Source organism: Gekko japonicus, unplaced genomic scaffold, assembly GCF_001447785.1.
Source record: "Gekko japonicus isolate JY-2015 unplaced genomic scaffold, Gekko_japonicus_V1.1 scaffold1695, whole genome shotgun sequence".
Lineage (NCBI taxonomy): Eukaryota > Metazoa > Chordata > Lepidosauria > Squamata > Gekkonidae > Gekko > Gekko japonicus.
In genome coordinates, this window is record NW_015160263.1 from 286,704 (window position 1) to 298,417 (window position 11,714).

At 44.8% G+C, this 11,714-nt stretch overlaps 1 protein-coding gene across 2 annotated transcripts in view; it reads right to left on the reverse strand.

Annotated features, from left to right (window-relative positions):
• Nucleotides 1-459: 459 nt before the first annotated feature.
• LOC107113578 (C-type lectin domain family 2 member D-like) overlaps nucleotides 460-11,714 on the reverse strand; it is a 37,624-nt gene continuing 26,369 nt past the window's right edge. The window contains exons 6-7 of one of the 2 annotated variants that reach the window (XM_015414929.1): nucleotides 9,948-10,051; nucleotides 460-1,855 (exon numbers count right to left, since the gene is read on the reverse strand). In XM_015414929.1, coding sequence (XP_015270415.1) covers nucleotides 1,705-1,855; nucleotides 9,948-10,051 — 255 coding nt within the window. In that variant the 3' untranslated portion in view covers nucleotides 460-1,704. Of the gene's footprint in view, nucleotides 1,856-9,868; nucleotides 9,905-9,947; nucleotides 10,052-11,714 lie in introns of those variants that run through there. The other variant, XM_015414936.1, reaches the window with a different exon arrangement.

Consider the following 11,714-nt stretch of genomic DNA (forward strand, 5'->3'; position numbering starts at 1 on the left):
AGACATCTGGGTCACATACTTATCACCAAATAGGGCTCTTTTTGTAGCAGGAACTCCTTTGCATATTAGGCGACACAGCCCTAATATAGCCAATCCTCCAAGAGCTTACAGAGCACTTCTTACAGGGGCTACTGTAAGCTCTTGGAGGATTGACTACATTAGGGGTGTGTCGCCTAATATGCAAAGGAGTTCCTGCTGCAAAAGGAGCCCAGTGCGAAATAGGATACTGGAATAGAGGGGACCACTGGTCTGATCTAGCACAGCTCTTTTTACGTTAGGTAAGACAGTCTTCAGCACATACTCTGACACCCACTTTCGTGTACCGAGCAATGACAGACAAAAGTACAATCTGTATCGAGTCACTACCCTCAAACCTCAATTCAGTAATAGCATTAATCACACAGAACATGTATAATTAACGTTAAAATATAGCAATGTCATAGGTGAACTAGAGTGGAATGAACTCATCGGCACTGATTTGCCGGCTGTGACCTGGAATAAGAGTGAATTGCTGCCACCCGATATTTGCCTAATGGAAATGACAGAAGGAGTGTCAGGGAACTTGGGGGGGCGGCGGCGTTTGCACGCTCTCCGTTTCCTGTTGCTGGAGGGTGTTTTCTGTTTTCTTGTTGTCCTCACCTCCAGCTCTGGGTGATATGGGATTTCCTTGTGTGTGGGTGTGAGGGAGGTGAGGAGGACACATGACTGAACAGTGAAAGGAATTAAATCCCACCCTCTCCCATTCCCTACTCTACACTCAGCTCTTCATTTCTTTAAGTATTTCCTTTCAGGCCTGTTCTCTTCTAGTACTGGAGAAATACGCATGGATTCTCCAGGCAAGTGCCTCTACTTCTTGACAAACCTGAAGACAACAACTCAGAAGATCTCTGTTGGACCCTTAAATATCGTGAAATATCAAGCTATGAAGCAACCACGGCTTGCCCCAACCTTGCTTGGATATGTGCTATTCCTCTCACCTCATCCCCAGCCTACTGTGACAAACAGGTGTCCAAGTAGGTGCCATACTGCTTGTGAAGGCCGGGGGGCGGGGCGGGGGTCACAACTAGACCTAGGAGAAGAGCAGGAGGAAGAAGCTGCAACTGTCTCATCTCCTGAAGGAATGACGGGGATAAATCTTGGGGTTGTAACCTTGTCCTCTCTTTTTCCTTTCCCCTTTCCAGAGAACTTGATTTGTGTGGAGGCGCTGGTATGCTAGGAATGGGTATACTAGACACTGGTATGCTAATCACTTCAAACTTGGATGCAAACACACCTAACTCTCATTGGCTTGTACTCCATGATGCACGCATCATAATCTCTACAGCTGGTACCAGCTAACAGTCAAAGGGCTTCATGTGCATTATCTCGCAATCCCTAGGATTATTATTCCTGTATGTTGAGTATGCATGTGCGCATATGTGCGCACGTGGAGAGAAACCGAGGTTATGGGACAGTAGCTCGGTAAGGCTGCTTAGTAGGTTCATTGCAGAGGGGAGATTCAACTCCAGGGGCTTCCTGGCTCATATCTCAGTTTTGTACTCAACCCCATTCTTATGTCTGTCATAGACAAAGGCTAGATGACAAGGGGTACAATAATGTTAACAATGGACCGAGAACCTGTGCTAGCCAAGAAGAGTAGTTGGTTCCACTAGTGACACCTGCTTTGGTCAAGAGATGGCTTTAGTCCTCTTCCACCCCTGTAGGTCACATCTCCCTTCTGGCAAGGTTTGGTTTTCTCTTCCGGGAGCAGGCATCTGGCTGACTGCAGAGGAAATTTTTCTCTTGGGAGCACCTGGTGCTACTCACCCCAGTGTTGTCTAGATAGGCACACATGTTGTCTCCTCGCACAAGAAACCTGAAATAAGCGTTTTTTTAATTATTAAGTATGGCATTCTTATCCCGCCCTTCCTCAGAGGAGCTCAGGGAAGCAAATTTGTACCATAGAAATATTGCGTATTTTATTGGGGAGGGTTTTTTTAAAAATTGTTTTTAATTCTTTTTATATTGTATATAGGTTACTGTGTATGATGAAACCCGCCCTGAGCCTGCTATGCGGGGAGGGCCGGTTACAAATCCAATGAAATAGAATAAAACATATGGTTCTCTTTCTCCCCATTTTATCCTCAGAAAAATCTTGTGAGGAAACAGAACAAAGTTCAGTGGCACTTTTCAGACCAACAAAGTTTTATTCAGGGTATATAAGCTTTCGTGTGCATGTATGCTTCTTCAGGTACATGCTGTGAGGAAAGTTAGGCTGAGGAAGACAGGCTGTCCCAAGGCTGTTCAGCGAGCTTTGCTGGCTGAGCAAGGATTGAACATGGGTCCTCCAAGCACCCAGGGCATCTAGCCTACTCTTAGATTCAAGTCCAGTAGTGCTTGAGACACCAACAAGAGCTTCAGGGTACAAGCTTTTGAGAGTCAAAGATCCCTTCATCAGATGCAAGTAGAAACGGAGATCGCAGAGTCTTTTTATTCCAGTTAGAAGATGGGAGGGACGTTGTAAAGCAGTGATGGCGAACCTTTTAGAGGCCGAGTGCCCAAACTGCGACCCAAACCCCACTTATTTATCGCAAACTACCAACACAGCAATTTAACCTGAATACTGAGGTTTTACTTTAGAAAAAACAACTCATACATTAACTTAAGATGATCCAAACAAAGTAAGGAAAGCAATCCCAAAGGCTTTCATTGACTTAAAATTATTTGGCAGAGAATTCGACACTTTAATGATGGTCTGGGCTTGACTGGGGCGATGGCACGCGTGCCCACAGAGAGGGCTCTGAGTGCCACCTCTGGCACCCGTGCCATAGGTTCGCCACCACTGTTGTAAAGGATGCTTGTAACAGATGCAAAGGTACCATGCATGTTGCAGTCAGCTTGATTAGAACCGAGGGGGAAATGCTTGGGGGTGGGGGTGGAGAAAATTAGTATCTGTGGTGAGATAAGAATTCAGCCCCGAGGGGGTCCATTGTTCTGAACTTGTGGATTAATTCAAGTTCAGCAGTGAAGTAATTTCCCCTGGAAATTTATTTTCCGAGTCCTGCCAATTATAAAACAAAGAAATTCTTGACAGCATCCCTCCTGACTTCTGACTGGGATAAAAGGACTCAGAGATCTCTATTTCTACTCATTTTTGATTAAGGGAACTTTGACTCTCAAAAGCTTATAACCTGAAACTCTTGTTGGGTCTCTTAGAAGAAGAGAAGAGAGAAGAGACTGGATTTATACCCCGCCTTTCACTACCTGAAGAAATCTCAGAGTGGTTTACAATCTCCTTTCCCTTTCCCTCCCCACAACAGATACCCTGTGAGGTAGGTGGGGGTGAGAGAGCTCTTTCGAGGACTGCTCATGAGAGAACAGCTCTGAGAGAACTTGTGACTGACCCAAGGTCACATCAGCAGCTGCAGGCGGAGGTGTGGGGAATCAAACCCGGCTCTCCCAGATTAGAGTCGGCGCTTCTAACCACTACACCAAACTGGCTCTTAAGCTGCTACAGGACTCAAATCTTTTTTTAAAAAATATTTTTAATTGCAAATCTGACCTACTGCAGATCAACACTGCTACCCTCTAAAACTAGTTACAAACATTCCACCAAACTTCTAAGGATGAATGCATGCTAACATATTAATGCAAACAGTCCTATTTTGTGGTCCATTTTTCTTCTTTTTTCTTTTCCATGTTATAGTTTTACATAGAACCTCCTGCGGTTTCCACAACAGGACAGCTCGGACCCCGTTTCAATGCTTCATCAAGGCAGATGTAAAACCATAAAACGGAAAAGAAAAAAAGAAAAATGGATTACAAAATAGGACTGTTTGCATTAATGTATCTATTGGTATGCATTCATCCTTAGAAATTTGGTGGAATGTTTGTAAATAGAAACATTTATAGAAGGAGGAGGAGGAGATTGAATTTATACCCTGCCCTTCACTACCAGAGTCTCAGAGCAGTTTACAATCTCCTTTTCCTTCCCCTCCCCAAAACAGACACCCTGTGAGGTATGTGGGGCTGAGAAAGCTCTGTCAAGAACTGCCCTGGAGAGAACAGCTCTGAGAGAACTTATGATTGACCCAAGGTCGCACCAGCAGCTGCATGTGGAGGAGTGGGGAATCAAGCCCGGTTCTCCCAGATTAGAGTCCACCCTCTTAACCACTACACCAAACTGGCTCTCATTGATTGTTAAAAGGTGAGGGAGTTACACTAAGTTTTGATAATACAAAGATAAAGTTACTATATCACGGTTGTATTTTGTTGTTTACCATTCCAACCTGTGATCTCTTACTTTTAACCCCTTGAAGCCAGCCTACTCTTGACTGACATTATGGTGTGTATTGCAGTGCCATCTGCTGGAGTGGAGTAAACAATGCACCAAGAATTCAACCAAGGAGCTAAACTGGGATGGGTTAATAATGCTCCTTTGGAACTTGCTAGTTGAGAGCAGCAGATGTTTCTCTTTACATTCAGACCATGACAGGACTCTGCTCTAAATGCTGTCAAATTTCTTTTATACACAATGAATGGCATCTGTAGTTTCCACACGTGTAATAAGTTGTAGATGATATCATGTGGATTTTTTAATCTTTTCTCACATGATGCTACAGAGTCCCTGCCGATGCTCCCTCTGAGCTGTGGAGTCTTGTGAGCAAAAATTCTACTTTGTGAGATACAGGCATTAAAGTTGTGAGCAAGCTATTTGGCTGCTGCATAAATTAGTTTGCTCTGGAGCCCTCCTTCCTGAGCTAAGACAAAAATGTGTGAGCCAGAGGCTAAAAAACTGTGAGCTAGCTCACACTAACTCAGCTTAGAGCGAACAGTGATTCTCCACTATTATTCCAATGGAAGCTGTAATTGAAGCTTTTTGCCCTCATCTAAGCTAGGCAGACAGAAATTAAAAGACTCCTGCTCCTTGGGAGGAAAGCGATGGCAAACCTAGACAGCATAATAAAAAGTAAAGACATCACCCTGCCAACAAAAGTCCGTATGGTCAAAGCAATGGTACTCCCAGTAGTCATGTATGGCTGCGAGAGTTGGACTATAAGGAAGGCCGAGTGCTGAAAAATAGATTCTTTTGAATTATGGTGCTGGAGAAGACTCTTGAGAGTCCCCTGGACTGCAAGGAGATCTAATCAGTCAATCCTAAAAGAAATCAACCCTGACTGTTCCCTGGAAGGCCAGATAATGAAACTGAAGCTCAAGTACTTTGGACACCAAATGAGAAGGGAGCACTCACTGGAGAAGACCCTGATGTTGGGAAAGATTGAAGGTAACAGAAGAAAGGGACGGCAAAGGATGAGATGGTTAGACAGTCTTCTCGAGGCAACGAACATGAAATTAAGCAAACTCCTGAGCACGATGGAAGAAAGGTGGGCCTGGCGTGATGTGGTCCATGGGGTCACGAAGAGTTGGACTTGACTGTGCAACTGAACAAGAACAAGACGATGGCTGTCTTATTAAACTATAACTTTTAAAGAAAGTTTGGCAACAAAATCTGTTTGCTCTGTGAAGGACAAAGGCACCCTCCCAGAGTGAGAGAGAAATTTTGCACTCGTGCTTTCAAATACAGCCTCAGAAAGCACAGAATGCTACAGCATCTCCATTTTGCATCTCCAATTTATAATAACTGCTCTGATAGAGATATGATGTCAGACAAAGCCATGAACAATGTGAACTGTGGCAGAAGTATAAGAGAGACTAGGCCATTTCTGTATTTTTTGTGTATTGGTTTGAATTAGCTTATACCTCTCTATTAGGTTATTTGTCCCATAAGCCTTTGCTCTTTTGCTGGCAGCCTTGATATAAAAAGGAAAGCCTTGCCTTGTCGATGTACCTTTGCCCGAATTCCTCTCTGACACTCCCCAAGTGCCAGGTTCTACAGCCTAAACATTTATAGATTAGAGGTATGGGAGGCGCCATATCGTCTGGGCCTTTTCCATTTCTGTATAACAGCTTGAATTGACTTACATGTCTCTGCTTGGTACAGTGAGGCCCCGCAATGCTTTGCAAGCTAGCTGCAGCTATATTCCTTCTATTAAGTGCATAAGGATTTCTGATAGCTGTTGCCCTACAGCTGCCCTTCTGCCTACAAGCACTGCTTACATTTTTAGAGATATCAGTGTCAGGCGGTGTCAGGTCTACAACATATAGATATGAGAGAGAGGCACCCTGTCTCCCCATCCTTGACGAGGAGACAGTACTGATTCTCTGATGTGACAGATCACAAACTTCTTCTGGGCAAAAGTTCATACTAGACAACATTCATATTATCAACATAAGGTGGGCTGGAGTTTGTCACATGTGGAACATTCTTAACGGACACCTCCATTAATTCCAACAGCTTTAGGCTTTGTTCAAGGCTGTTTGGCCAACACCCCACCTATGATTGAGTGACGGCTTGGTCCACAGTCCAGGAATATTCCTTGTTCTTTCTGATGTGTACACTGTATCAGGCACTGCGATTTCCTCTATTGAGTTTTACTTGTGTTGTGTTCCAAGCGAGACTGCGCACATGGTCGAGCTCACACGTGGCCGTACAGACAAGCTGAGCTTCGCATCCGACAACAATAGAAGCAGAGGATCCTAGAACTCACCAATCGGCCGGTCCGGATCCTAAAGGGAACCAGTGAGGGAAAGTAGTATTGTATATAGCCTATCACGGGAGTGGGTGTGTGTGTTGGGTGTGGTTTGAACGGGAATATAAGTGGGCCGTGGGTCCCGCAAGTTATCTCAAGTTCTCCATTTGACTAATAAAGTATGAGCTGAAATCACTACGACATGCATCAGTCTCAGTACTTTATAACTTGTGTATAGTTTTGAGAATTAATAAATAATAAATAAATAAATTACAGTATTTAGAGAGGTGGGTTGCTATGGTGAAAAGACAAAGAATCAACACTTGCAAGAAATATGCAAAAACAATGGTCACAAGATAGCAGAGAACTGCATGCACTAAGTCTAATATCACACAACAAGGGTGTGGTGGTCATATTTTAGTTGCAGGAAATGCAAACATCTTCCACCCTGCCTGACGTAAGCATAATGATTTTTCATTAAGTTCTGGGAGTCTATCCTGTTCTAGCCATGTCCTGTGACCTTTCAGATCCCTCTGTGACCCACAACTAGACATCTGGATCCTGAAAACCGGTTGCCTAATGCACACCGAAACAAAATTTGCTTCCAGAAATGTTCCTCAGAGTTCTCTGTAAAATGCTGAATATACTCCAGATACTTTGATGTTGGATATACTCCAGATATTCTCTAAATGCTAAAGTACGTTCCGTATACTTGACATCTGCTATAACGCTTGTCTTCAGCATTTTGTATTTGACTTAATTAGAAAGTTGGCATCTAATACTATTCAGCAGACTGGTTTTTTAAAGTGTAAGTCGCTGATTTTTTTAAAAACCAATAAGTTACAATGACATTCAGTATTTCACATTATTCTGAGAGCTGACGCCTTATACGTTTTCACACTTGATGCCGGCTAATATAACCAAGAGTTGCTAATGAAATCACAGAACAAAACATTTGAATTCTGAGATAAAACTTTGACAAAGAGCAAATTTGAATTAACAATTTAAATAGGAAGCTGAAAACTTAAAGACACATCTCAAACATTTGGGAAGATTCATTTCAGCCCCAGAATAAAACATGGTTTGGCCCATCTGTGAGTTTCATTTAGCTTTTAGGAGATGAGTGATGAAGTTGCCTTATACCACTCAGGCTGTCTGCCTAGCTTGGTTTTGTCTGTGCTGATGGACTGCAGCTCTCAGACCCACCATTCTTCCCAGCACTTCCAGTCCTTAGACTTGGATACATTGGAGAGTCTCTGTGCACACACGTTGGGGTGATTTTTGCTATTCTTGGGGACACCCCTCCCCGGTCTCCCAGCAGCAGCATTTCAGGAAGCATTTTGGACTACCGCATGAGGCAGGGAAATCATATGCCACAGACAGAAATCCCTTTCATCCACAGAAACCGTCTGGTGGCACCAACCCTTTCTGTGAAGATTCCAGTAACTAGGGATGCTGTAAATCTCTCAGTGAGCCTGTTCAACAGCGAAAAGCCCCTTCGCAGCTGATCCAGGAAATCAGCTGAGAGTCCTCTCTGAACTGCATTCCCTCTTAGCAAAATAGCCACACAGTGAAGATGCGAAAGGAAGAAGAGCTCCCTTCCCTACAAGCTGGGCTGGGACAGAATCAAGGCTTTTGACCTCTGCATTGCTAAAGGGAGAGAAAGAGGTGGGCTATGGTCAGACAAGCAGTTTGCTGTGATAGAGTAGCATTACCTTTGAGGATTTAAAGAGCACGGTCAGACAACAACATCTGCCTTTTGTGCCCCACCCCGTGTTGCCCCACTGTGGAAGCAGAGTAATCAGGCACCGGGGAAAGTCCAGTATTAATGGATGCCAGCACTTCCACTCTGCTTTCCCAGACATCTGAACTCTCCTGCCACGAAAGGGACCTGGAAGGAAAGTCTGAACATGCGGATCTGTTTTCACCACTGGCTTTTTTTTTTTTGGAGTTGCTGCCTATATGTGCATGAGCTCATATGCGCATGCACCCGCCTGCATTATTTAAAAAAATGACCAGGCAGCGCGGTCCGTGGTTGAGGTACCGCAGTAATGTGAACGCCTGACCACCAGATGAGTGTGCGGGGAAAGTGCCCCAGGGTGCGCTGTCTGGTTAGTCTGCCCCGCAACACTTTAAACCAGTGCAATTAGGGGCATGCCCAGATCGCAGCAAGCCTCCAATATGACCACAGCCTCGTTTCTTCAAAAGCACAGCATTTGACCTCTGCATTGCAGAAGTCAGCAGAGAAAGAGCTCATTTCCCTTTCCCTCCCAAGCAGGGTGGGGAGCGTAGCAGTTTTTCTGCGCTCCTCATTACGAAAGTGAGAAGAGCAAAATTCTCCCAGCAGGAGCGCAGAAGACCCCCTCCAGCTGATCTCTCAGCTGGGAGTCAGCACTGATAGCTGCAAGAAGCCTGTTCCTGCAAATTCACATGAACAAGTTGTGAACAGCCGAATAGCATATCAATTAACTGACTGCCTGATCACCACCAGTGAAAGGAAAGCAAGCCAAACCGGCAGGTGTTCGAGAATTCCTACCAGTGACTGAACCCAGGGCCATCTGCATTCAAAGTAAGTGCTCAGCTGTTAGCCATGGCCCCTTCCCCTGAAGGGAGTTTTGAGTAACTGAACCCAAGCCCTTTGCATACAGTGAATGTAATCTGTCACTGAGCCAAAACCCCACCCTGTTCCCAGTAACTTGGGTAGCAGCCCTAAACATGTATCTTCTGACTTTCAGGTGTGTTTAGCTAATGATCCACCTGGAGATCTGTGTGTAATGTACGTCAGTTCCAGAAGCATGTGTTAGAAATTCCCCTTTCAATAGGCAAATTTGTTGTTGTTGTTCAGTTGCACAGTCGAGTCCGACTCTTCGCGACCCCATGGACCAGGTCATGGCAGGCCTTCCGGTCTTCCGCCGTCCTCTGAAGTTGGCTCAATTTCAGGTTCGTTGCATCTATGACACTGTCTAACCATCTCATCCTTTGCCGTCCCCGTCTTCTTTGACCTTCAGTCTTTCCCAGCATCAGGGTCTTCTCCAGTGAGTGCTCCCTTCTCATTTGGTGGCCAAAGTATTTGAGCTTCAGTTTCATTATCTGGCCTTCCAGGGAACAGTCAGGGTTGATTTCTTTTAGGATTGACTGATTTGATCTCCTTGCAGTCCAAGGGACTCTCAAGAGTCTTCTCCAGCACCATAGTTCAAAAGACTCTATTCTTCGGCGCTCGGCCTTCCTTATAGTCCAACTCTCGCAGCCATACATGACTACTGGGAATACCATTGCTTTGACCATTGCGGACTTTTGTTGGCAGGGAGATGTCTCAACTTTTTATCATGCTGTTACTGAAAGACAAATGGAGAGCGCATCAAGAAAAAAATTACTCACTGGTTTTTAAACTCTGTGCCATTCTGCCATTTCCATACCTGACCTGTATGTTTCGAGAGGCCAATCCAATGATGAACAGGGCGAGTCATGTTCACTAAATAACTCTAGAAGAAGAGAAATAAAGGAATGATTAATATACCTCTGTCCAGCATTAGAACTCCCTCTATATCAAGGTCCCCAGTCCTGTTGAGCCTGTGGGGACTTCTAGAATTTTGAACATGGGGAATCGGTGCCATCATCCAATGGCTGCCAAAAGAGGCAACCAGAAAATAGTTGCCACAGGGTTCTTGGGCCAATCAAATAAATGTTGTGTGTGCAACGCATCATCCTACAATGGAGGTAGGTGTTTCTGGATGGGCGTTCCCTACAAACACAAAGGCCTCCTCCTGGGCTCTTCCAAAGTTCCTCCTGCTCCACTGAGATGGAGGAAAATCAGCATTGGCTCTTTGCTTTAGAGAAGGGATGCTTTACTGAAGAAGCAAAAGGGTACCAGGAAACCCACTGGCAGGAGCCATTTTGGAGACTCTGCTGTATATTCTACCTTTGTATCTTATGCAAGGTATGAGCTTTTGTGTGCAGGCACACTTTTTCAAATACATTGGAATGGAAGGTAGAGTTCAAACTATAGACAGAGGCTGAACAGCAAATTAACATGTAACGTGATGAAGATGTTTTAAGATATGCAAAGACAAAACTAAATAACAACCTAAGGTTATAAGGTCAACAGTTGTTTCGATTTAATTAAGGGGGAAGGACAGTAAAACAATAAATATGTCAAAATAGGGGATAAATGTGTAAAGGTATCTTTTCTAATTGTGGAAGTAAACTGAGACTCTCCATGAATCTCCTCTCAGGCGTGGAGGTTCAAACTTAATTTGGCAAGTTCATACGCAAAACAAGAATATACCCCCTTCTTAATAATTGTTGTTGGGGTTTTTTGGCTACTGACATTTTGCAGGAGCAGAGCCCCAGCTTTCATTATACCTGCCTCTGCTGTCAGTGGAATCTCACTGACAAGTGCTCTTAACATTTGCATCTATATACTAAGAGTGACATGTGGCCCCTACCTGCGGATACCTTAATCCATAGATCAGGGCCGCACAGAAGCTAAACAGATTTTTCTGCAAACTTGGTGGATGCCCCACGTATGCAGAAAAATCTGAAATAGTTAAAACTCCCCCCCAAATTAAAATAATTTTTTTTAAAAAAAATCAAAAAGTGTTGTGTGCACATGCGCATTTTGTTCAAATGAAGCTTTGCCCACCATCTCCAAGTGTAGCCCCCATCTGTCTCTGGGGGAAAACTGCTATTCACTTTGACCCTCCCACATGGAAAATGTCGCTGTGGCAAATGTTGCTGTGGCCTCAGACCAGGAGCTGTCCCTTTAAACCTGGGTTCCACTCCCCAGCATGTCCTGCTCGGCCTTCCCACTGTGCTTCCCTCTCAGGCCTTCTCATCTATGCAGTCTCTTAAACCACAGGCCCTAGAGCTGCCTGTGCCTGCATCGCCTTCTCTGGGTGAACGACATTGCCTTCAGTGACTAGTGCAGTCTTCTCCTGCCCTTCCCAAGGCTTTCTCTGCTGTAGCTGCCTCCAGTCCAACAGCTGAGAGCGGCCTCATTGATCCCAGCTGCTTCTCTGTTCTCCCAGCCAAACGCAGGCTCCCAAGCATCTGCTATTGTCTCCCCCGCCCCTCCCCATGATCTGCTCATTGCCTCCTTTTAAATGTGCAGCTTGCCCAGACAGGTTCCGCCCCCCCCCCCCCCCC